Source organism: Arvicola amphibius, chromosome 6 (genome assembly GCF_903992535.2).
Source record: "Arvicola amphibius chromosome 6, mArvAmp1.2, whole genome shotgun sequence".
Lineage (NCBI taxonomy): Eukaryota > Metazoa > Chordata > Mammalia > Rodentia > Cricetidae > Arvicola > Arvicola amphibius.
Genome location: NC_052052.2, coordinates 124,214,941 through 124,241,447, shown reverse-complemented (window position 1 = coordinate 124,241,447; position 26,507 = coordinate 124,214,941). Strand labels below are relative to the sequence as shown.

At 43.1% G+C, this 26,507-nt stretch overlaps 3 protein-coding genes and 2 pseudogenes across 3 annotated transcripts; 2 read left to right on the top strand and 3 right to left on the bottom strand.

Annotated features, from left to right (window-relative positions):
* Nucleotides 1-3,932: 3,932 nt before the first annotated feature.
* On the bottom strand, nucleotides 3,933-7,151 carry H1-1 (H1.1 linker histone, cluster member). Its single transcript, XM_038332338.1, has one exon. The coding sequence runs from the start codon at nucleotides 7,126-7,128 to the stop codon at nucleotides 6,484-6,486; it is 645 nt and encodes a 214-aa protein (XP_038188266.1). The 5' UTR covers nucleotides 7,129-7,151; the 3' UTR covers nucleotides 3,933-6,483.
* Nucleotides 7,152-8,117: 966 nt separating this feature from the next.
* On the top strand, nucleotides 8,118-9,144 carry LOC119816077 (histone H3.1). The gene has a single exon (XM_038332340.2). It carries the CDS (start codon nucleotides 8,470-8,472, stop codon nucleotides 8,878-8,880), a length of 411 nt encoding a protein of 136 aa, XP_038188268.2. The 5' UTR covers nucleotides 8,118-8,469; the 3' UTR covers nucleotides 8,881-9,144.
* Nucleotides 9,145-9,664: 520 nt separating this feature from the next.
* On the top strand, nucleotides 9,665-11,503 carry LOC121677209 (histone H4). Its single transcript, XM_042055190.1, has one exon. The coding sequence runs from the start codon at nucleotides 9,665-9,667 to the stop codon at nucleotides 9,974-9,976; it is 312 nt and encodes a 103-aa protein (XP_041911124.1). The 3' UTR covers nucleotides 9,977-11,503.
* Nucleotides 11,504-17,370: 5,867 nt separating this feature from the next.
* Nucleotides 17,371-22,140, bottom strand: LOC119816534 (annotated as a pseudogene).
* A 935-nt stretch (nucleotides 22,141-23,075) lies between these two features.
* LOC119816546 lies at nucleotides 23,076-23,487 on the bottom strand (annotated as a pseudogene).
* Between the last annotated feature and the right edge of the window lie 3,020 nt (nucleotides 23,488-26,507).

Below are 26,507 nucleotides of genomic sequence, written 5' to 3'. Positions count from 1 at the left end.
TGGGCTGGTGGTCCTGGGTTCCTTAAGAAAGATGGCTGAGCAAGCCATGAGAGCAAGCAAGTAAGCAGCATCCCTCCATGGCCTCTGCATCCGCTCCTGCCTCTAGGTTCCTGCCTAGTTTGAGTTCCTACCCTGGCTGAGGAAATGTAAGTGAAATGAACTCTTTCCTTCCCAAGCTGCTCTTTGTCATGGTGTTTGATCACAGCAACAGGCCCCTGAGACTCTATAAGACAACTACATGCTGCTCCCTGTAAGCATTGTTTCTCCCAACCTCCTCTAGCCCCTACCTTTATCTGCCACCCTGCTCCCTTTACAGGGGCAATAAAAACAGTAGGATACCAACATCATGACTGATACGTATTTATTATCTTTTACTCTTTTTATGATGTAAAATGAAAGGATCTGATATTAGGATTCCCACATGAAAAATTTAGATCAAAAGACTATCAAACACATGTATTGCAGGGATCTCCGACAAAGGTGTGGCAAGGCTGAGACCTGCACCAGTGAGTAGGGGACAGGACAAGATCAGGAACAGTGAGGACCTAAGCTACCTTGTGCTACTTGTGAAGACTTAGCCCCAGTTCCAGATCTCCCTGCCTCACACCCCCACTCAGGTCCTACATGGGAGCACCACGGGGAGATGAAGGCTGCACGGATAAGAAAGACTTCGCTTTCTATTTACTTCCCAGTTTGTTGAGACCATCACAGAAAGAGTTCCTCCTAGCACCGACAGTTGGATCCAGTAACAGCAATCAGCATCTTCTATACCCATTAGAATCAGCTTTTACAGAAAACCCAGTAGCTACTCCTCCAAGCCAACTCATAGAAAATCAATCTCCCCAGCATACATATACAAAAAAAAAAGCCCTCATAACGTCATCCATTTTTATGGCTGAACTACTCCCACCAGATAATGAACTAACAGCGTGACTGAAAAAGTACACAGCACCGGATCATGTAATGCATTCACCACTCACGGTAGGAGAGGTACAGATGCTTACTACATAGCTGGAAGAGTGTGGTACCTGACTCTAAACATATCTTATTTAATTGTAACGTACATGCTTTTAGTAACTGCTGGGCTTAACAATGGGCTCAAAAAATGCCTGAAAAATTTCCAATTGGTTCTTTCAAACCACCAAATGTTAGGATGTGGCCTTAACACAGAGAATATACTCTTGCTTGAAGTAAGATACACTGTTATAGCCTAGGTTACAATCTCTGGAGTAGTAAGCAGAGGATCAAAGCTCAATGTTCGGGAAGAGATAAAGCAGGTGTAACTATCTTCCTACCTTCAAAGTTTGGGGAATTTGTGAGCCCTTACCTTCTAATAGCTGGGCAGTGGGTTCTCTTGGGCATTGATTCTTATCACTAAGTAGGGATCTTCTGAATGTTTGAGTTCCCAAATTGACCTTACTCCTATAGGAGGAGGTCCAGACCAGTTAGGGTGGAGATGGGGCAATGCTATGGTTTGGTTTAAAAATACATATGTTACAAAAAATAAAGGAGATGGTGTCCGAGTTAAGGTTACCATTGCTATGATGAAACATCATGACCAAAGCACCTTTGGGAAGAAAGAGCTGACGCTTCCACATCTCCGTTCATCACTGAAGGAAGTCAGGACTGGAACTTAAGCAGGGCAGGAACCTGGAGGCAGGAGCTGATACAGAGGTCATGGATAGGTATTGATTACTGGCTCATGACACCTGTCTTGCTCAGCCTGCTTTCTTGTAGAACCCAGGACCACCAGCCCAGGGATAGCACCAGCCCACAAAGAGCTGGGCTCTTCCTCATCAATCGCTTATTAAAGTGCTCAACAGGCTTGCCTACAGCCGATCTTACACCCACACACATACACCCTCACACCTGACACACAGGCATGCTATGAGTCAGAGAACTTGTGAGAGCTGAATGCAATGTGGGTCACAAGCAGCACACTCGGATCTGAGCTGCAGCAAATACCCTTCCTCCTGAAGCATTCACCATCACTCGGGCCATGTTTTCCATATAAATTAGCATATTCGAATTTACATTCCATTGTACATTGTCCAGAAGCTGAAACTATTAAGAAAACAATAAATTACCCCCTTTTCCTTCCACATTTTCCTTTTGTAATTTAGCTACATAAGACACAATAAAAGCTGCATGAGAGATTTTCCTCCAACTCCCATCTTTCTCCTGTTTGAGCTGCGATCTTTGTACGAACTGGCAAATCCCATTATTTGTAGTGTAGGTGCACCCCTTTATTGAGGCCCTACGGGTCTTCAGTCATTTCCGGTGACTTTTGGCAGCCTTTCCTTTTTCCTTTCAAAGAGCTCCAAAGGCAGAGGCAAAGCAAGTGGTAAGGGGTAGAATTTGGATCCCTAAGATTGGCTCAGCCAGAAAAAGTGCCTGACCTACTTTCAGTCCCTGCTTTTCGCTCACGTGGTAGGAGAGGACTGATTCTCACAAGCCAATCTCTAACTTTCACCGGAGATCGGGTCACATGCTCACTCCACTCCTCCCTCCCCCCTCTCCCCCACCTCCCTTTCACTTACAAAATAAATGGAATAATTTTTAAAAGAATAATAAAAAGAATATGTGTGTGCCTGCTGTCACCTTGTAGATGCCGGAAGCTCTGTTAAAGTCTCTGCTTCTTGTATGCATAGGTAGATCTGCAGCTCTGCAGTCAGGACAACAGTCATTTAAACAGACTCTCCAGACTGGATGACTGCAGTCACATCTTAACCTCTGGTTTCAGAGTATTTCACAATGATTGCCATTATGAAATATCGGTGAAAATGATGCAGAAAATGCTTGCACACAGCTAACAACAAAAATGTCTAAAATATACGCTATATTCCAGGAAGACATTTTCCCCACTGTGATGTGACACGCTGAGCATGTGTTTTATTCCATTCCTACCAGGCTGGAATCTACAGTTGAGAAACATGGCTTTAGCCAACCATGGTAGGGCATGTCTTTGTCATCACAGCAGTTAGGAGATGGAGGCAGGAGCATCAGGCATTCGAGATCATCCCCAGCTGCATACTGAGCAACATGAGACCCCATTTTGGTTTTCTTGAGACAAGGATTCTCTGTATCTTTGGTGCCTGTCCTGGCACTAGCTCTGGTAGACCAGGCTGGTCTTGAACTCAGAGATCAGCACCTGCCTCTGCCTCCCAGGTGCTGGGATTAAAGGTGTGTGCCACCACTGCCCGGCTTCTTTCTTTTTTATATATATACAACCACAGTCACTATCTTGGCGGCCTGACCCAATCTCCTAGTTTTAAAAGCAGAAAGACTCAAATTTATCACTTCATCCTCCCACAAACTGCTATCAAGGCCATGAAATGTTTCAGCTCAGCGGAGCTAAGGAACTGACTCCCAGTCTACCGGCAGCATCGAAGTCAGCTGCTGAGTCTGTCTTCTACTTGGTAATTTCGCAGGCTTCAGACTCTCAGAACTATGATATGCCCCCTCTCAACTCCATCACTTCCCTCTGCTTCTCTTTCAGAAACATCAGTCGTAGAGAAACAAGTTTTATACATCTACTTTTAAGTCTTGCAGTCACATCATATTTGAGGGCCTAACATTTAAGAAAGTGCAAAAAAATTAAAATCATATCACTATATAAAGTAAAGCTATAAACTACTAAAAACAATTTAAGTCAAATGAGAATGAAAGGGAACTACTTAAAATACACTAAAAAATTAATAAAAATATGCTAACAAACATTCAATACAATATAAATTAAAACCAGAAATTGAAATGCTAAAATCAATACTTTGGAGTTTTGTAGCAAAAGCAGCACAAAAAAATGCATGGAATTCAGCTGGGTGGTGGTGCTGCCGCTTTTAGTCCCCACCCTCGGGAGGCCAGGGCTGTTACACAGCAAAACCCTGTCTCAAGCTCCCACCCCCAGCAAATGCATGAAAGTCATATCGAGGAATTTTTAAAAGGTGGATTTATTACCAATGTAGAACTATGCCTATAAATAGAAATAAAAAAATTTAAAAGGTACCTAGTTTATATGGAGAACAGTAGATGCAAAAATAGACCCTAGATCCTCTTATATAAGAAGTTTAGAAATAAGAGTGAATGTTAGGGGGGAGGGGGAGGGAGATGGAAGGAGGGGAGGAGGTGGAAATTTTTAATAATAATAAAAAAGAAATAAAAAACAATAAACAGGAAAAAAAAGAGTGAATGTTAGCCCAGTGAAGGAAATGAATGGATTGTTTAAGAAATGCTTTTGGAACAGCTGACTAAAACAACATTAAATATAGTATTTATGGATAAGAAACTAATTTTTCTTCTGGCAGTACTGGAAATTAAACCCAGGGTCTTACAAATATATGCTAGACAAATGTTCTACCACTGGGCTACGTGCTAAGCCTTTTTTTTCTCCCAGCCCTCATCCCTTCCTTTCAACATTTTTATTTTGAGTCAGAGTCTTGCTAATTTGCTTATGATGGTCTCAAAAACCTCACTCTGTATGGTCTCAAAAACCTCACTCTGTAGCCCAACCAGTACATGAACTTGGGATCACCTTCCCTCACCCTCTCAAGGACACTTGTGCTTCAGGTCTAGCTGAGCCTAAAATGTTTTTAAAAGCAACATTCTCAAAATCTTAAGAGACCACACAAATCAGGCACTCGGGTGTAATTTCTGAATCAAGACTTGAAACCAAAAATCCATTAAAGATATATGCATGTTTAATACATTAAAACATTTATATATAATATTCAAAACTTTAATGTATCACAGATGAAAATAAATATGCCACACAAAAAAGAGAGACTAAAAGATCAAAGTTAAAACACCGTGCAATGTTGATGGTAAAAAAAAAAAAGTTCATTTTTCTACTATGTTAAAAAATAAGAGGCAAGGGGAGAGATTGCTCAGTGGTTAAGAACACTTGTTCTTGGAGAGAACACACCCTTGGTGATTTGTTCCCCACATCCACATGGTGACTCCTAATTGCATACATATATGTGTGAAAAACACTAACACATAAAAATGTGTGTCTAAAACTCATAATGGAACAAGAAAACAGACCACTCTGAAACAATGAGCAATAGAAACAAGCAATTCCCAGAAGGAGTACTAAAGTAGCCAACAAAGAAAGTTGATGCGAATAGCCAAGAAATGTTGCATTAAGATAACAGAAATTATTCTACATCCTTTAAACGCTGTAGAAGTTAATGAGCTCACACTGAAAAGGGGAAGTAGAAACTGACACTTCTGGAGGTTGAGCTGTCCTTAGACTATGTCATATTTAGCAGTATGGTGTCCTGTTTGTTGCATCATGATCAGTTTAGTGCTAACAGATTAGCAAATGGTTAGCATACAATACTTTGTGTGAGACTTTTTATTAAAAATAAAAAATAACTTATTTTTGGTTGAAAACAAAACCCAACCAAATCTTCCCTGAACTTGTTTTAGTACGGCCTCTGACTGCTGCCTAGGCTGACTTTAATTCAGTATTCTTTAGTTTCAACTTCCCATGTACTTGAGATAAAAGGCCTGTGTCTTGACTAATTGGTTTTCTAAAGTTTTGTTGAACGAAAACAAGATGTCTAAATGTGCATATATCACTTTGAAGTAAATTGACCCTTAAGTGAAAGATGAATCAATCTTATTATGACCAAATGTATTTAAAAAAAAAAAAAGAGCCCAACTAAATTCAGGGCCAGAAAGATGGCTCAGGGTAAGTAAAAGGCACTTGCCCACAAACCTGATCATTTGAGCTAATCCCCTGGACCCAAATTGAGAAAGAGGACCAATTTTAAATTGTTCCCCAACCTCCAGACACAAGTGTACACCCACACCAATAATAATTCTTTAAAAAACGGAACTCAAAGGATTGAGTAGGGGAGTCCAGTAAAGGACTGAGTAGGGGTAGTAGGGGTTGGGAGTAACCCTAGTACTCGGAAGACAGGAGAATCAATTCAAGAGCACTAGCAGGTACCAAAAATCTCCAAAAGGCTTAAAGTGATGCAGTTTCCAGTTTTTGGGAGATGGACCAACTCTAAGAGCTTTAATACCACCAGGAGGTGGTGACGCGTCTAATCCTGGCACTTGGGTGGCAGTAGTGGGTTACAGTGCCGTCAGGGCTATACCTGCCTCGAAATAAATAGCCTAAGTATTGCTCCCTTCATAGCACCCACCCATTGGACTTACAAAATTGTTCTGACCCTGCCCCATGTCAGCACACCTCACTTGCGTCTCATGTTGAGGGGACAAGACTTACCTTGAAAGGGAAACATAAGATAATCCTCCCTGGGTTTAAGTCAGGTAGGGCAAACAAGCTACGATCTACCTGTTCTGTGGGGAAAAGCCCTCAGCTGCCTAAGCCAGCCAGGTGTACAATGTTAACTCGAGGTTCCTAACAAGTCACCTAGTATGTACCAGGAAAAGTGAGTGCCAAGCTCTTCTAAGTTGTGTAGGTGGCTCTGAAAAGAGCCGTTGGGTTACTGAAGAAGCCTCCAACCGAACTGTTCACTTTTTCTTAGGTGCAGCCTTCTTGGGCTTAGCTGCGGTCTTCGGCTTCGTCACCTTCGCCTTGGCAGCCTTGGGTTTCACGGCCTTCGCCTTTGCAGGGCTCTTGGCCACCTTCTTGGCCTTCACCACCTTCGGCTTCTTTGGGCTTTTGGAGGGCTTCTTGGAGACGGCAGGCTTCTTGGGCTTCTTCGGGGTCTTCACAGTTTTCTTGGCTGCGGCCCCGGCAGTCTTCTTGGGTTTCTTAGACGCCGCCGACGCCTTCGACTTCACGGACACTTTGGTGGTGCTAGACTTGGCCTCCGCCTTCTTGTTGATCTTAAAAGAACCAGCAGCACCGGTGCCCTTGGTCTGCACCAGGGTGCCCTTGTTCACCAGGCTCTTGAGCCCCAACTTGATGCGGCTGTTGTTTTTCTCCACATCGTAGCCGGCAGCCGCCAGCGCCTTCTTGAGCGCGGCCAGGGACACGCCGCTGCGCTCCTTGGAGGTGGAGACCGCCTGCACGATGAGCTCGGACACCGAGGGGCCGGCGGGCTTCTTCTTAGCTGCCGCAGCTTTGGCGGGCTTCTTGGTCTTCTTTGCAGCCGCAGGCTTCTCAGGAGCAGCGGCGGCGGCTGCCTGAGCGACAGGCGGAGTCTCGGACATGATAGCTGCAGATGATAGCACAGCTACTGCCAAAACGAAGAAAAGAAGTAGGGAGACCAGGCACCCGCTCGGCGTATTTATAGAGCAGGGCCGCGCTGTGATTGGTGCACGCTAACGCCCGCCCCTTGACCCCTGGAAGCCCCGCCCCCTCGGGCCCCGACGCACCTGCAAGATCGCTGCGCCTAGAGTTGCCCCCAAACCTCGCTAGATGGCTGCTTGAGGTGGAAATTCAAGCACAGTAGGGGCACCTCCAGATGGAAGACGTCTATCAAAAGGTAGCTCAAACGGTTAAGGGCGTCTGCAAATTAGCCAATCAAAAGCCAAACTGTTGGGCAGTTGAAGTATAAGAGATTGCTTCCAGAACTCAGGGTTTCCTTCCATGGTAGAGTATCAGAAAATCAGGCTGCAGATCTTTACCTAAGAACTATGTGACGTTAGTTTTTATGTTTTACTTAAGAAAGTGTTTTAGGGCTTTAAGAAGTATCAGCTTGCTGTAGGGATTTCACATTTCCAATCAACACTGCTAATGACAGGAGGTTGGACTGTCCCCTACAAATCTGAGAAAGCTCGAGAGCAAAGCCATGACATGACTTCTCATCCCGGCACATGCAAGTCGAAATAGCTTTGGGAAGGATTTATACACTTTCTCTTATATAAAATACTAAATAATCTTAACCTACTGTATGACCAGATCTACTATTTATTAAAAAATAATGTTCACATGCATGGAATGATTTCTGGACAAGAGTTGGATTTAAATGCAAGAATGCAAAGCTTCTAAACAAACTCAGCTATATAAAGGTAAAAGTACGCAGAATAACCTGAGTCAGATTTTTGTATTTTTATTTCTACATTCCACTCCGTTGTTTATACTGTAGCTTATGACGAAATGGAGAAGCCGCACGCAAATGAAGGATTCAAGATCTGCCTTTTTACTGGCTATTAAGTAAACCAATCAAAAGGTAGACTCTGGACGACCATCTCCCAGCTCATAAGATTAGCTAATTCAACATTACAAATCAAGTTTATTCTCGATTCTTTAAGGGCAGCAAGATCAAACGGCCATGTATTGGTCAACAGAGGTGGTGGAGAAGTTAACAGTCACCGAAATTTTATTTTATTTCCCTTAAAAAATGCACACATACAAGAAAATGACAGCCGCAAACCTTAGTCAGGAAAACTGTGCAATTGCGGTTCTTAAAAGTAAACCAATCAGAGCCTTAAACGTCACCGGTGAACAGTATTTTCATCCAATCAGGATGCTTTGTGTACTATAAATAGTAGTTCTGAGCCCGTCGTTGCCATGTGTCAACTGTTTGGTCATTGTACTTATTTGCTGTTATGGCTCGCACAAAGCAGACCGCTCGCAAGTCCACCGGCGGCAAGGCCCCGCGCAAGCAGCTAGCCACCAAGGCTGCCCGTAAGAGCGCCCCGGCCACCGGCGGCGTGAAGAAGCCGCATCGCTACCGGCCCGGCACCGTGGCGCTGCGCGAGATCCGGCGCTACCAGAAGTCCACCGAGCTGCTGATCCGCAAGCTGCCGTTCCAGCGGCTGGTGCGCGAGATCGCGCAGGACTTCAAGACCGACCTGCGCTTCCAGAGCTCGGCCGTCATGGCGCTGCAGGAGGCCTGCGAGGCCTACCTGGTGGGTCTGTTTGAGGACACCAACCTGTGCGCCATCCACGCCAAGCGCGTCACCATCATGCCCAAGGACATCCAGCTGGCCCGCCGCATCCGCGGGGAGAGGGCGTAATTGTAACGTCTTAACCTCAATCAAAGGCTCTTTTCAGAGCCACCCACAATTTCACGTAAAATAGCTGTGAGATAATATTTACGTCCCTACGACCGGCCTGATCGGGCAGAAACTTTGTCTAAAACTGCCGGGTCGGTTTCCTTTTTCAAACCTGAAATATGTTAGAACGTTCTCTTAAGCATTTGCGAATTGAATTCCATTAACCCAATCTATTTAGGTCCTGCCACTTGAGCAACCGTCATGAATAAAATGTGTGGAAACGTTTTAGTGGTTCTACCCCTTAATGCTCTATTCTGACAATTAGTAAAGAAGTCCTAGGAACCGTGTATTTTAAAATAAGTTTTGCTTTGGTGTTATGATACCACTTGGGATTTGAGGCAATGCTCAAGGGCTGTGTCTGGTCACTTTTCCCGCCGGCAGGTTTTCATTTTGCACGGGCAAGGCATAAAGGCGGGGTTTGTGACGTCACTTTCCCGCCTCCGGCTTGGCGGGCTTTCGGCGCTGTTGGGCAGTGGTTAAAAGTTGTGTCTGTACAACACTTTTCCCCCCGGCGGGCTGTCATTTGAAATCGCCAAGACATAAAGGCGGGATTTGTGGCGTCATTTTTCCCGCCATCGGTTTGGCGGGCTTTCGGCTCTGTTGGGCGGGGTTCAAAGGCCGAATTTGTGACGTCACTTTCCCGCCGGCGGGCTTTCGTTCCGTCGGGGTGGGGACTAAGGCGAAGCAGCTATATAAGGACCCGCTCTCTCAGTTATCACTCACTTCTCTTTCTTCTTTTGTCACTATGTCTGGTCGCGGCAAAGGTGGGAAAGGCCTGGGCAAAGGCGGCGCCAAGCGCCACCGCAAGGTCCTGCGCGACAACATCCAGGGCATCACCAAGCCCGCCATCCGCCGCCTGGCCCGGCGCGGAGGAGTCAAGCGCATCTCCGGCCTCATCTACGAGGAGACCCGCGGGGTGCTGAAGGTGTTCCTGGAGAACGTGATCCGCGACGCGGTCACCTACACGGAGCACGCCAAGCGCAAGACCGTCACCGCCATGGACGTGGTCTACGCGCTCAAGCGCCAGGGCCGCACCCTCTACGGCTTCGGAGGTTAAGTTGTTGCTGCGTTTCCTCCACCGATTTGGTCCTCGAAAAGCTTGGTGGCTATTCATTCATTTTTCATAACCAAAGGCCCTTCTCAGGGCCGCCCATCTACTCTGAAAAGGCGTTGTAATGCTGAGCCGTGCTACGTGCATTGTACCGGCTGAGGAATTCTCAGTTTGAGTACGCTTTGGTTTATTTCTCTATACGTTCAGTGAACTGAACGGTGAGACCTCCAAACAAGTAAGTACGGCCCTATCAATCAATGCTGGGCAGCCAAACAAGTTTAGAAAGCCAGACTGGGGATGGAAACACGGTTACATTTTTAGTTCAACTGAAAACTGGGGCCAGTCGGGTACGTACCAAGCTTCCGTTTCAGGTCTTAGTTTTGGTAAGACAGGTGTGTTCTTTAAATGGTTTCCTGTATTTCGGCTATTTAGTGCATTAGTGTTTGGGGAGGATCTGCTAAAATTTCGGGTTCACAACCCAACTGAATGGGATGTTCATACAGTACTTTGTTTCTCTTCCTGGGCTGACCTAGCCTCGCAAATGGTAGAATTGCTGTTGTTTACCCCACACCCAGCTTGGGAGCAGCTTTTGTCATTTTTCCCTCTTTCTATTGGTTTTTATTTTAGGCATCACTTTTAAAAGGGGCAGGTTTGTGCTTCAGCCTGTCACTGTTAGCTATGTCTGACTTTTCCCTGATTTGCCATTATTGTTACCCAACCGTGAAATATTCAGCATATTCATTTTAAACTAATGAGAATCCATAGGTATCCTGGGAGCTTTCAGGCATAGGCCAGACAGGAACAATAATGCGTCTTGAGAGTGGTTAGTCATTTTATCCCTTCTATCTGAATTCCCCCACGAGCTATCTGTTTGGTATTTATATGTGCCAGCTGCTCCTTGAAGCCAGTGGATGAATTCTCATGAGCAATCAGTTAAGTGTAGTCTGTGTAGATGCAGCTCTCTATATGAGAGATCTATCTTGGCCTTTAAGGCAGGCCTGATCTTTCTCCAAAGCATTCCTAATAGGCATATATTCTGAGGACAGAAACCTCTCAATTTTCCTCAGTCAGTTCATATTGTCCTAGATTTGCAAGTCTGCGTTAACTCTGAAGATCGACAGGAATCTCATGCTTATTGAGGAATCAATTGTGCTGATATCATAATAGGGCTTAGTGGGGGCCTGGGGACTTTCGTGAGGGTTCCTGATGTATTCACTTTAAAGATAGACATAAAGATCACAAATTTAAGGTGAGGCTGGGCTAGCTAACCTGATTCTATATCAAGACAAAAGAAGTCATTGACGTGATTCATTGGGTAAAGTTGCTGCCAAGCCTGAAGACCTGGTTTCAAACTCCTGGACCTACGTGGTAGGGCCAATTCTAAATTATCCTCTTGACATCCACAAGTGTGCTTTGATATGTGCACACCAGCTAACGTGCATGCATGCATAATATAAAATTTAATATTTTATATTAAAATTATTTAAAATAATTTTCAAAGACAAAAGGAGTACTGGAAAGATGGATCAATGGTTAAGATGGATCATTTGCTGCTCTTCAGGGAACCTGTATTCGATTCCCAACACCCACATGGTGCCTTACACTCTGTTGCACAATTAATAAAACCCAGAGACAGATAAATTGGGATTCAACCTGAAGATCAGAAGAGAAAAACAGCCAGCCACAGACTCTCATCTGTACCTCAGTCTGAAATGGCGATCCAGCCTCCAGGAATCTCAGAATGAGACTGTGTGAGAGCTGCTTCCTCCCATCTGTATTCCTCTCTAGTGCTGGGATTAAAGGCATGCACCACTCCTGCCCGGTTTCTATGGCAAACGAGTGTGGCCATACTACTGGGATTAAAGGTGTGTGCCACCTCTGCCTGGTCTGTAAGGCTGACCAGGGCGGCTGTTTTACTCTGATCTTCAGTCAACCTTTATTTATTGAAATATAAATGAAATATTTCATGGATATCATTAAAATTAATCAAGATTCAGTTTGAAAAGGAGAAACTTCTTGATAAAGAGAAATGATATAGCTCATTCACAAGGTGACAATCCTACAAGTTGTAAGGAAATCTCACAAGGGTTGGGGCAGGGTTCTGTTCTTGTTTTTGCAGGAAAATAGAAAAGACTCATCCATCTTCAAGAAGTCAAGAGATCTTGGACATCTAAATGTCTAAAGAAGAAAAGATAGCTATCTAGAAAGAATCACCAAGCAAAGAAGAATCTGACTTATGATACCAATATTCTCTGCAGGGTAAAATCTTACTACCTAAGCATACATATCTCCTTACTTCTCAGTATAATGGTTGTTCCGACTCACTTAAAAATCAAAGCTGACTGGGACTAAGGTTATCAAACTTCTACTTTCAAAAATTCTACTTCTCGCCATACTTATTTTTTTTTTCCTATGGTACCTTTCTGTGAATATATGTCTATCGAAATTCAAACTTTCCGTTTTGATATGAATAATGTTTAAGTTTTCCACAATGAACGATAAATTTTCCTACGTTGATTTCTGAAATCTCTAGGAAGAAGATGGGGCCCCACAACGATTCCACCTGGTTCATATGATGCCATTCAACTGATAGCTTTGGACTACAAACTGCTTAAAATAATTTGGAGGTGGCTAGCTGAGATGATCCAGCCTCACAGACTGCTCATGACAGGATTTGAAACAAGTTTTGAACTTCCCTATTACGCATAGACAAGACAAAAAGAGATACAGCTCCATCTCCCAGGACTTGACAATTAACCCACATGTTTCTTTTCAGGTTCCCCTAAAAATACCCTCGCCCACAGACAGCAGGAAGTAAGTTTAAGAATACGATGCCCATGTTCCCAGGAGGGTGGGGTGGTTGGTTTTAGGTCATTCAATGGATTATGGATATTTGTCATTGTTTGGAGGAGAGGGTGACTGTAAATTATTGGTAATGATCAGTAAGAAAGTTAAACAAAGGAGATTAGATTCTAAATTCTTTTTTTGAAAAGAAAAGAAAAAAGGGGGGCATAGATTGGATAGGATAAAAGGGTAGATTATTTAATCTACTCTGAAAAGAAAAAGAGGAGGACATAGAAATAAGATAAAAAGGTAGATTATTTAATCTACTTTTAAAAAGCAACTACTAGTTTTAAATGTTTCACATTAGATTGGACTCTTGTATATTGCATAAAAATTTTGTATATTGATAAAAATTGGAGATTAATTTTGTTAAAGCATACTATATATACATTTCTAATCTTGTTCAAGGTATTGTACCTATACAGCTCTACCTCTTTTAACAATGTAATGCAAATGTCTAGTCTTTGAAAGTTATTCTTACCAACTTTTAGGATAATAAGGAAATTCAGGTTATTAGTTAGTCACCTATTAGAATTGAACTTGTAGGCACATTAGGAATTTTTTCAAGGTCAAACAAAGATATATATTTTTAGGCACATTAGGAATGTTTTCAAGGTCAAACAAAGATATTTTAGACAGGCAATCTTCAAACACTTCAGAGGTCCTACAGAATATGGCATTTATGATGTTCTAATAACAAAGGCTCCTTTGTTTTCATCACAATGAGACATGCTTGCTGCTGGCAACACCAATCTGCTTCAAAGAAGATAATGGGCATTGAAGCAACTCCACATGGAGTTTACTTTCTTTGTGGCAGAAGTAAGCCACTGGGCAAGAAAATGCCCCTGCCTCGACTGCTGACAGTATGACATCCTATTTGGGCAAGCAGAACACAGAAGAAAGTGACTGCCCAATGTCAAGAAAAGAAGGGACAGCCCTTCAGAACATCCTGCTTCACAGAAGAGTCTGATAGATATGCTGGGCCTGTAGGCTGAAGATGGATGCCCCAACGTTGTAGAGGAACTGTGGGTGACTGTCCAGGCAGCCAGCTGTTTCTGTCATCTCTCACACTTCCTTCTTATCAGTTATTATTATTTCCTTCTTGGATCTCTGAAGGAGTTGAAGACTGGATAGTTATAGTTTTCCCTACTTATCTGACACAGAAAGCAAGTTATGATAAAAAAGTAAATTAGGTACAAGACTTTGGAGTCACTAAGATAGGATAGCTATGGAGTATTTTCTCTGAATTTGTCAAATGCAAATGGACTAGACATTGTTGATGTATTTGTTGCCTGTATATATTATATGTAATCATTGTACTTATTGTATATATTTTTCTTATATTATGTTCTTATATTAGCTATAGCCCCTTTTATTTTAGACCAAAAGGGAAAATCCAGTGATATTTCATTTGTAGTTTAATAAATAAAGGTTATTTGAAGATCAGAGAGTAAGACAGCCGCCCTGATCAGCCTTACAGACCAGGCAGTGGTGGCACACACCTTTAATCCCAGTAGTATGGCCACACTCGTTTGCCATAGAAACCGGGCAGGAGTGGTGCATGCCTTTAATCCCAGCACTAGAGAGGAATACAGATGGGAGGAAGCAGCTCTCACACAGTCTCATTCTGAGATTCCTGGAGGCTGGATCGCCATTTCAGACTGAGGTAGAGATGAGAGCCTGTGGCTGGCTGTTTTTCTTTTCTGATCTTCAGGTTGAACCCCAATATCTGTCTTTGGGTTTTTATTGATCATGCTGCAGCAATATCCTATAACTGCAATCCCAGGAAATCCAATACTATCTTCTGTACTCTGGGCACCCAGACGTAATGCAGACAAAATATCCATATAATAAAAATAACTTTAAAATAAAAGACAAAAGAAAGCATAAATAACAATCTATGGACAAATTGTGAAATAGCAGGGTTGTTCTAGATGCTATAGTCATGAGGACACAACGAAGTCCTCACTGTCAAGGCATCATATCCTAGAGAAGGGAGACATATCTACATACCTACCTACACACACATACTAAGAATATTGTTATACACATTACATTAAATAAAACCCCCATAGGTATTGAATTAGCGACTGTTGGAATGACAATTCCTGGAAAGAAGTTGTATCCTCAAAGGCTGACAGTGATTCAACCTTCAATGGTGTTGAGCAAATGGAATGTTTTGTATTCAAAACCCAATTACAGTTTAGTTGGGTCAGTCTTTAGCTCCCTGAATAGTTATTGCCGATTTCTGTGCTGTGTATGCCTAATCCTATAACTAACAGATAAAAGCTTCTGGAAATGTATGAAGTCTAGCTTGTACCAACGAAAAGGGTGAGTCATCAGACAGCACATGAGGCCAGTAGCTGAGATTTTGCTCCTTGGCTGTGACTGCCTATTTAATGTTTCCACCAAAATAGTCAAAAAAGTGCCTTAATTAATGACCTTTCTTTGTAAGTATAAAACTTTCATGAAACTGCTTCTACACGGGAACATAGAGTTCGAGTAACTTAAACCTCTGTTCCTGGTCCATGGTCACTTCTACTGGGCACCCAAGTAAACTATCTCTTACTCTATTTGAAGTGAGAACTGTGTTTGTTTGTTTGTTTGTTTGTTTGACAAGCTGAGGTTTAAATCTCTTTTTTGGATTTTCGAGACAGGATTTCTCTGTAGCTTTGGAGCCTGTCCTGGAACTAGCTCTTGTAGACCAGGCTGGCCTCAAACTCACAGAGATCCGCCTGCCTCTGCCTCCCAAGTGCTGGGATTAAAGGCCTGCGCCACCGCCACCTGGCCTTAGAACTTTGTTTTTAAGGAATCACTACACATTGTAACTAGTACAGAAGTTCAGCAGAATATTCTGAGCAGAGAGTAGATTTAATATCTTTAAAAATGATCATCCTGAAAAAAAAATGAAAAAAAAAATGATCATCCTGCTGGTGTTTTGAGAAATGACTAGAGGATGCCACTAATATCAATTTTGCGCTGCTACGGAATGAACCTGGCTTCCCAGCCAGGGCATGGAGTTCTATTGAACGTATAAAGTATTTTACAGAACACATTCGTTGACAAAGATGCAGCTCCAGGAATGATAAAATGGAGTATACAATACACATTTCTGAATACTCATTTCTGAATCTCTCCACTTACCACAGAGCACAGGCCGGCCTCAGATCTGAGGTCCTTCTCCATCCGTTTCTGGAGTGCTGGGTGACAGTGGATATAGATCACAGGTTGTTTCTTCTGCTGAAACTGCCCTGTCTCTACCTGTTCACTTTACAGATAATGGTGCATTACATCACGTTCTACACTATTAATCTCATTTAGTTTTGCTCTTTAGTCTACTGTCAAAACTCACGGGGGCACATTCAAAGACTGTATGAAGATGTTGAAGCCCTGTATGAGGTGGCATAGTGGCATAAACAAGCAACCTATATGCATACATTATATTTTCTATTATCTCCGCACTACCCATAGAAGCTACATAGATTTTATGTCAATGTTTATTTAAATGCACTGCTTGGAAGGGGTGGTCAAGGAAAACATTACAGAAATGTCAGTACTATTTGTACCAATATTTCCTTTCTATCTTCTAGTAGTCAAATCCACTGATTTTTCTACAACACACACACACACACACACACACACCGCAAAACAAACAAAAAACCCAAGCAAAGAAACAAACAAAAAAATACCACCAGACTGTACGTTGATGGGACCTAAGGTTTCCTCTACACCTCAAATGTTTCATCTCAAACTTTACTCTTAATTCTGTTTAAGACCTCTAGGATCTCTTGAGCCTGTTGCTTTTCTTCCCCTCCCTCCCTCCTTGCTTCCTGCCCCTTTCCTCTCCTCTCTCTTTCGGTTTTATTTCCAGACAGGGCTTCTGTGTCCTGTTTCTTAAGTGATTTTCCCACCAGTTGAATGGATTCTCATCTGGATGCTATTTCAGTTTGGGCACCACCCTAAGGTTCTTTTTTCAGGTAGTGGTAATGGGTGATTGAGAGGAGGCCCTGTTGGTGCAAAGGCTTTAAAACCTATTTATCCCCAATAGTCTAGGCTTTTTAAGGCTGTCCAACCTGACCTTGAACCAGTACTCTAAAAATGAAAATAGCCTTTTGGAGTTGGCCAACTCTGGTTTACTTTCCGTAACTGAATTACAAATCTCATTAATAAGGGGATTGTTATTGCTGCTGTAGCTATAAACCCACCTTCTTACATCCCTGTGAGTTCCTTCAAGGCTAGGACTTCCCATGACCAAAACATCAAAATTGCCGGCGTGAAACTGTGCTCAGAATTTCGAAGGGGACTGACTACTTATGTGCCCCAGCCTGAAAAAAAAAAAAAAGTACAGAATCCTTCCTTTAAAGAAACTTCCATCATTTAGCATAAATATTTGGGGGTAGGGGTATAAGATTACCGCATGACTCACGGCTTGTATAAATGCGCTGTTGAATGCAAGTTGGAGAGCCCTGAGCATGCCTAAATACAAGTAGAAAGCATAAACTAGGCACCGGATACCCACGATACTACACGACATGCACAGCCTTTTAAGGACCAAGTGGGTGGCCCTGAAAAGGGCCTTTTGCGACAGTGGAGGAAAACGCAGCAAAGGTTTAACCTCCGAAGCCATAGAGAGTGCGGCCCTGGCGCTTGAGCGCGTAGACCACGTCCATGGCGGTGACGGTCTTGCGCTTGGCGTGCTCCGTGTAGGTGACCGCGTCGCGGATCACGTTCTCCAGGAACACCTTCAGCACCCCGCGGGTCTCCTCGTAGATGAGGCCGGAGATGCGCTTGACTCCCCCGCGCCGGGCCAGGCGGCGGATGGCGGGCTTGGTGATGCCCTGGATGTTGTCGCGCAGGACCTTGCGGTGGCGCTTGGCGCCGCCTTTGCCCAGGCCTTTCCCGCCCTTGCCGCGACCAGACATGCTTAATAGCTTGAAAACCCAAAGAACAAGCGAAAAGCAAAAACTGGTGGTGGCTTATTATATGCTTCTATCGGACCTGGTTGAGAACCGCAAGAGGGCGGGGACCAAAAGGCTGCCAATGCACCTTTTGCTCCGCCCCGGCAGGGCGGAGATCAAGGAGTGGAAGAAAGGAATGCTGCCTTTCTTCAGGCAGATTTCCCCAAGCTTGCACCCAGCTTGCACTATACCACTATTTTAATCTAAGTTATATTTTTATATGTATTTTCTAACAAAGAATTAACTATTTATGGCCCAGTACTTGAAGGTGTTAAAACATATACTACTCTAAATCATGTATGCTCAAAGCATCACACACACACACACACACACACACACACACACACACCTGGTGCCAAAAAAATCACATTTTTATTGTTTCTTGAAAGTGAAAATTCTGATGTGAAAGATAGTAAAAGAACAAAATAAAATCTTTTTATTACTAGGAGGAACTGAGGCAGAATCAGTGCAAGTAAACCTTGTTAAAATACCTTGTCAGTGTAGCTGAAGCCCCTTTGCTTTGTCAAATCGTTGCACTTGGTCCTTTGCCTGATTCTGTAATGTAGTCGATTCTGCGCTTTGGTTTTTGCTTGTTTGTTTGCTTGGTTTTGTAGACAGTTTCTCTGTGTAACCCTTATTGTTCTGGAACTCACTTTGTAACCAGGTTAGCTTTGATCTGCCTGCCTCTGCCTCCCAATGCTAGGAATTGAAGACATGCTCCACCACTGCCCGACTACTATTTTTGAATAAGAGCGGTAAAACTGTTAAATGCTTGGTTCTTCTATTCTCTTCATTAATTTGCAGTCCTAAGCAGGACTCCAAGGGGATAGAGGTGTGATTCTGCCACACCTATATAGTGTATTCCTCATTCAAAGGGATGAATTGATAGACAAGTGCACTGGTAGTTTTCCGTTTTCCCCTTTACCTAAACAACTCACTGATAATCTACCAGTATTTTGTGGGAATTGAATTGGGTAATACGTTAAAACGTGATTGTTTCCAAAGAAGTACTGTTTTAAATCTGTTTCCTTGTTAATATTTGTGCTGGTTACTTTTAGGCCAACTTGACACAAGCTAGAGTCATCATGGACTCATCAGCCCTTAGTTTGAGAGAAAATGCCTCCATAGGGGAAGCCTGTAGGACATTTTCTTATTAGGGATTGATGGGTGAGGGATTCATGTGTGGGAGTACCCTCTCTGGCTGGTGGTCCTGTGTTATAAGAGAAAGTAAGCCATAGGAAGCAAGTCAGTAAGCATTACCCCTCCGTGGTCTCTGCAGCAAGCTCCTGTTTCCAGGTTTCTGCCCCGAGTCAATCCCTTTCCTCCACTTCAGGGATGGCCAGTGATGTGGAAGTGGAAGCTGAAATAAACCCTGTGCAATGGGCTTCATCACAGTAGTCTGTCTGACATTGCAGTTGCTTTTAATCACCGCGGATGTAAAGCATAAGACAGTGTCAGATCCTGGTTTGTATTTCGGGATGGAGTTTTTAAAAATTGGTTGAAAAGCTCTTCTTGTCCTTTTTTCTACAGTGTATTGGCATTCATAAACCAGCTTTTCCCAGCCAAGATGAAGTGTGGTTCAAGTTTATGAATTTCCACTCGATTTTTTCTAAATGCTTGATTTTCTGAGACGCTTCTTACTTAGAAAGTTGCTTCTGGTCCAAGACTGGATGGCCCTACTGTTAACTGCTGTCCTTCTAGTCTTTCCATTTTCTATTTTCTCTCCGCCCCCAATTCCCTTCTCTGCCTCCCTCCTTCCTCCCCCGCCTCCTTTTCTTCCAAAAACGTTGCACAGCACAATATAGCCAGGAATGGGATTTGCAAGCCTCTGGTCTGAGCCCCCAGAGGCTGGGTTACAGTCTTATGTTACTGTATATTACTGTACTGTTCAGGTCTAAAGAGTGTGTCCTGAACACAAGAGCTTCCTTTCTTTAAGAGCTTGAACTTTCACACAAACTATTGTCTTCAAGAACACCAGCTACAGAGAAACCCTGTCTCAAAAAACAACAACAACAACAACAACAACAACAACAACAGCAAAAAGAACACTAGCTGTAATTTCATGATGTGCCTAATACCACTCTGTGGTACGGGGATGGAAGCAGATGCTTTCTGAAGTTCTTAGAACAACCACTATCTAGTGCATCTAATACATACTGTCAGTTCACTTTTATGTGGATAAAGGTAAGCTTTACTGTCAGCAATCTCCATCTGAGCCTGAGAATGAATTTGGCAAAATTATATTTTAGATCACTTATGGAACAAGGCAACAAGTGACAATACACAAATGAAGACCAGAAGAAAAGACAAAAAACTTAAGCGTTTTTATTCAAAGTTGAGTACAGACACTTGTGGGAGAGTAAGTAAGCTAAAGAAAGCTACACAATGTTGAATCACGATTTGAAATTCACTTAGCCTTTAGTGCCTGATAGTTTGGTACACAATGATCTCATCTATAACCTTCTGCTGGATGATATTTCTTTTCTCTTGTTTTAGCCAGAGAATAGGGAGCTATTGGACAATACTTATTCCCCTTGCTGAAACAAAGAAACAAAGCAAACCTAAAAGACCTTAAATTTCTTCCACTGTTGATTTTTAAGTTCATGGTAACATTTTATTCATAAACCGAGCAGACTTTATGCAAGTGAGTGATGCCAAGTAAAAAGTAATTTAAGAAGCTAGTTTGGGATGTTTTTTAAAAAAACTTAAACTATAAAGAAAAAGAATAGACAGTTCAGAAAGACTGAAACCAGACATTCAAATATACCCAGTCACAATCATGGAGGACAGATGGTGCTGATCTCATTTTCAGATGGAGAAAAAGATCCTTTCAGACGGCACCACAGACACCAAGGACAGAATGTGAGTCTGCAGGAGCTTCCCATACAAAAGGTGCCAGGGGCCTGGTGTGTACCCTTTAAAGGAACCCCGCTGTCTTGCTTGCTCTCTCTCATGATCTCATTGTGAAATTCTAGTAAAGCCTCAAGTAAATGAAGAATGAATCCAGAATCCATTTTTCCCCCCTTGGTTTTAGGAGGGCCTGTGGAGTCAGGATAATGTAAGACTATCTTATTACAGAAAACCAGGAAGGTCTTGGGCTACACTGAAAACACTAGTTTCTTACAAATGGAGAAAATAGATATAAAAAGAAAAGAAACTTAAGCAGGGGACATCAAAGCCAGGACAGCTAAAATCAAAATATTGAAATGATAGACATTCAAGGAACTCCATCACCTTGAGACACCTGATGATGACAAGCAGTTGCCAGGTAGAACTGTCTTAAAAGTCTCTAGAAAATCAAACACCTGGAATACCCCTTTACTTTTCTTCTTGTTACTGGGACATTGAATCTAGGGCTTTACACTGGCTAGGAAAGCGTTGGCTCCCTTTGACCTCTACCCTAGCAAGTTGATTTTGAGACAGAGTCCTAATAAATTACCAAGGTTATCTTTGAGCTCATCCTGTAATGCAAGCAAACTTGAAACTTGTGATCTTGCCGCCTCACTATGGAGTATAAGGCAGTACATGAATGAGACAATAGGGACCAGTCAATTCTTTCATATAAAATAGTATTTTGCAAAGCAATGGGGTTCTACTTATTAGTCGTTCAAAGTAAATTCAAGCAAACAACCCAATCAAGTTAGATCTTGGCAAATTTCTCTTAGGTAGAAAATTGGTGGAAAAGGAAAATGAACCAAGGTCTAGAAAAACCGCCTCTGTAGTTTAAAATGGATGGTTGTAACAAATAGACTGGCTTAACAAATTTCTACTTAAAACGTTAAGTAGAAATGAGGGTTAGGAAGGATAGAATATTCAAGTCCTACTAGAAAGTGCCAGGTATCATGATCAAGGGAAAACTGAAATGTATTTTGAATCACAGCTTTTTTACAGAAAACGTGGGTGGCTCTGAAAAGAGCCTTTGGGTTCAACTTTGCTCTGACCAAGAGTTTACGCCCTCTCCCCGCGGATGCGGCGGGCCAGCTGGATGTCCTTGGGCATGATGGTGACGCGCTTGGCGTGGATGGCGCACAGGTTGGTGTCCTCAAACAGACCCACCAGGTAGGCCTCGCTGGCCTCCTGCAGGCGCCATGACGGCCGGCTCTGGAAGCGCAGGGTTCGGTCTTGAAGTCCTGCGCGATCTCGCGCACCAGCCGCTGGAACGGCAGCTTGCGGTCAGCAGCTCGGTGGACTTCTGGTAGCGCCGGATCTCGCGCAGCGCCACGGTGCCGGGCCGGTAGCGGTGCGGCTTCTTCACGCCGCCGGTGGCCGGGGCGCTCTTGCGGGCAGCCTTGGTGGCCAGCTGCTTGCGCGGGGCCTTGCCGCCGGTGGACTTGCGAGCGGTCTGCTTTGTGCGAGCCATGAGTGAAAGAAGAGAGAGCAGAGATAGTATATGATAACTGCCAGTACGCGGTCCATCTTTTATACAATCAGGCTATCCGCTATTGGACACAAGAACATTCAAACGGTCCCGCGCTTTTCCGGGATTGGTCGGTCTCTGCTCCTAAATCCTGATTAAAACACACGCTTTTCGGGTTTGAATGAGCATGGCCCTCTCTCCACCCCTTCCGTCACACGGCGCATCCGCCCCTCCGCCATCTTTGCTTCCACTTTTACACTTTCGTCACAATAACTGCTATGGATAGAAATTTTGCTCAGTAATCTGTATTCAGTAGGATCAGGCTGAAAATATTCAACTTGGTAACCAGGAATTTCATCTAATAAGGTTTAGTGGGGTTAACGAGAGGTACTGTAGAAATTTCGTATTGAGTACTGTTTATCACTTCCAAATATTTGAATGCCGGATGGGAGTCTCACGAAAGCAACTCGTGTCAGCAAAAACCAATTGTGAGCAATGCAAACTGTAGAGCGTGCTTTAACGACGGGTAATGATTGGTACTATTGTGCCTTTTTAAATACTCGGGTGCTACTGGTTAGAGTTGATGTATACCAATGGGTTCTCAACCTTGGTTCTCCACAAATGTTATCTCCAAAAGTAGTTGTGCTGGTTGTTTAGTGCTGATGATGTATTACCAACGGGTTCTCAACCTTGATTCACGACCAGTTTGGAGAAACGTATCTCCATACGTACTTATATCAAAGACTACAGTGCGAAAACTGTTAAAGCAAAGAAAGATTTGGAGTTTCATATAGCAATATATACCTTCCACAATACACCACACTGTACTAGGAAAGTCAGAACCTGAGGTGGCAGCTCGTTTTTTGGGAAAAGGTGGGTGGCTCTGAAAAGAGCCTTTGTTTTAAGGTGACTTCCACCAGGACAGTCCAAAAGACAGATGGGCAACTTATTTCCCCTTGGCTTTGTGGTGGCTCTCGGTCTTCTTGGGCAGCAGCACCGCCTGGATGTTGGGGCAGGACGCCGCCCCTGCGCGATCGTCACGCGGCCCAGCAGCTTGTTGAGCTCCTCGTCGTTGCGGATGGCCAGCTGCAGGTGGCGCGGGATGATGCGCGTCTTCTTGTTGTCGCGGGCCGCGTTGCCAGCCAGCTCCAGGATCTCGGCCGTCAGGTACTCCAGCACGGCAGCCAGGTACACCGGGGCGCCGGCGCCCACCCGCTCCGCGTAGTTGCCCTTGCGGAGGAGGCGGTGCACGCGGCCAACGGGGAACTGCAGGCCGGCCCGGGAGGAGCGGGTCTTGGCCTTGGCGCGAGCCTTGCCGCCCTGTTTGCCGCGTCCAGACATAGCTACACTTAAATTGTAGTAAGAAGAAAGAAATTATCAGTATATCGGTTGAGTTGGAAATGTGAAGTATTTATACTAGCTGGAAGGATTTTGACTGCCTGGCTCTCATTGGTTAAGAGATAATATCCAATAGAAACTAAGAATTTGACCTCCTAATTTGCATATGGAGCTTTTGTTTATTCAATTTTCTTTAAACTTCTACTTTAAAAGGAAAAAAAGAGGGTTCTGGTAGTTGAGCTCTGCTCCTCATCATTAACAGCCAAGGGCTCTTCTGACTTTTTCCCAACCATTGTTGACGGTGCAGAGCTTACTGCATTTCGTGTTTGTGCTAAGGCCATTTCTGGTTCAATTTGAATTTCATTTCCTGGTAGAATCCCATTCAAAATTACCCAGCTGCATTCTAGGAACCAGAGGTCAAGATGCCCCAGATAAGTTCTGTCGATCTGCTAGCTGCTGAAAACCTCTCTCTAGATGTGCAGCGTGAGACCCCAGGATGTGGTTTTGCCTTTAAAAGCCTCTCTTTAAATGCTCAGGACTAAGGAATAAATAATTCAATTTGCTATAAACTGTGTCTGCTGAGTGGTCATCTCTGATGGGCACCCCATAACAGGTTGGGTACACATTTTGAGATTCTATGCCAGGCTTTGTTTTACCTCCACAAATCCCCCCCCCCCCAAAGAAAAATATATATGTGTGCTTCTGTGTGTGTGTGTGTGTGTGTGTGTACTTAAGTAGATAAATAGGTAGATAAATAGAGGGTAGGTAATTAGGTAGGTAGATATATAGATCTTGATATAAATATATCATGCAAATTTTCTTATACTGGGTCAGTTATCGCTAAAATGCTAGAAATGTGGAGACTGAGAGCAGAGAGAACATGCGTAGTCACTGACACCAAAGAACATGCACGGCTGTGAGGTACCTCTGCTAGCTATAAAAGCCTTGCCCATCTTTCTGCCAAGCTATTTCCATTATTGTGTTCCTGTTTTCACTTGACGATAACACAATGCATTTTAAGCTTTTCCAAAACTCCCATTGTCCTTCATTCTTCTACTTTGTGCATATCCTGTTTCATAGCGTAAGGGTTGGAAAACATCCCGTGACTTATGGTCTGATAAAGTAAGCCTATGAAATACACTTACAAGTGAATGAACAGAAGAAAACATATAAATTAGCTGTCTGTAAGCTTCACAGGAAAGAAAAATTCCTGCTCCAAAATCCAATATAATCTAGGTGGTTCTGTGATGTTTTCACTGTAGATCATGGAAATGTAAGTAAGGTAAGAAAGAACATGTCTTTTTTGAAAGGATCGATATGTGTGTGTTCAAGTGTATTAAATGGACAATACATATCAATGTCTGGTCTTAACATGTAGTCTTTCTTGTGTTAAACTTTCCCTGCTTCAGGTGTACAGAAGGGACTTATCAAAATTGAGCTTCTTTTGCAGTTTGTGTATTTAGATGTCTAAGGTGGGGAGTGGCTTACGAAATCCCCTATGTGCTGGCCTGGCATTTTCAAAATGATTTGATGACAGTGAAGAATTTTGGGTTATTTTAGTCAAGGAGAAAGAAAAAAATGAAGGAGATATAAATAATGCAATCACACTAAAAGAAATGTTATAAGAAGGAATTGTTTATAAGAACTAGTTCCAGGACTGAGAAACCCTGTCTCGAAAAACCAAAAAAAAAAAAAAAGAAAAGAAAAAGAAAAGGTTATATTCTGTTGGTGTTAACAGTTGCCAACTGGAAATAATTTTATAGAACCTTTGGAGAGCAGCTAGTGAATAGGTATAGAGATACCCTATATTTATCACAAAACCGACAAATCCCACCTCCAATATTCCCCATAAAGTGTGTAGAGAAGTATCAAAATGTATTTTTATGGTTTAAGAAGTTGTCTGTTTGCCCTCCATGTCTATATTTGAGACTGTCGGTAGTGGTGAATATTTTAAGTAGGTGACATAATTTCAGAAACTTAAAATTAAAAACCTGATTTACACATAAATAATTTAAGACAAAAACTAGCAAATATAAACAAACAAAACACCATCATGGCTTCCGTCTGTAACTGGGTGAAAAGAATGTTCACATACATGCATCAAGTCCTGGGATGGTCAACCTCAGAATCATATGTGCAGGGAGTAGCAGTGTAATGGCGACAGTTCTATAATCCCAGCTAATCCAAGCCTTGGAAGGTAGAAGCAGAAGATCAAAAATTTCTGTTAACCTAGCTTCATAGTGATTTCAATTTCATAAATTTAATTCAAATTTTTGCTGAAAGGATGCTGAAGGCAGACTGAGAAATCTACATCTTCCATCCTGCATTGAGCCAGACTAGGGTATTCCTTGCCTCTTGGTTATGCATTTTGCCACATGGATAAGTCTCGGACTTTCTGCCATCTATTTCTCTTTTCTTTTCTTGGCGGGGTGGAGGGGTCTTTGTGGCTCTGTAGACCAGGCTGGTCTTGAACTCAGGGATCACCTGTCTCTGCTCCTTAGTGCTGGGCTTTACACCAACTACCGTCCAGCTTGACTCCTTGTTTACAGACCTCATTTCCAAATTTGCCATGTTCTCAAAACCAGTGGAAAAAACTTATTTTTCTGTTCAAGAAGCCCTTTACCTCGCCAGGCTCCGTACAGTCTTCCTCCCCTCCCCTAGTCCAAGGGCTCAGGACACTGCTGAATCCTTTACCAGTTAAAGCCTTTACCAGTTTCTAGAGATTACCCTGGAACTCTTGGGAGTGCAGTTGTCAACATGGTCCTTCTCAGCAAAATGGTTCCAGCCACCATCAATGCCAAACCCTGAATATAAAAGACCAAATATTTCTGGACGAAAAAAATTCTTAGAAAACTGTAGTTATTTTCAATTGGAGGGCTCAACTGGCTGCCATTTTCTAAGTGCTAACATTACACTAGGAACCTAAACTCTTTAACCCTTAGAAACGCTTCCACAACTAAAGCACTTAGCTTCTGTTTACAGTAAAGTCACAATAGAACAGAAACTAGAGAAATAGAAAGTGAACTTGTAACACCTAAGG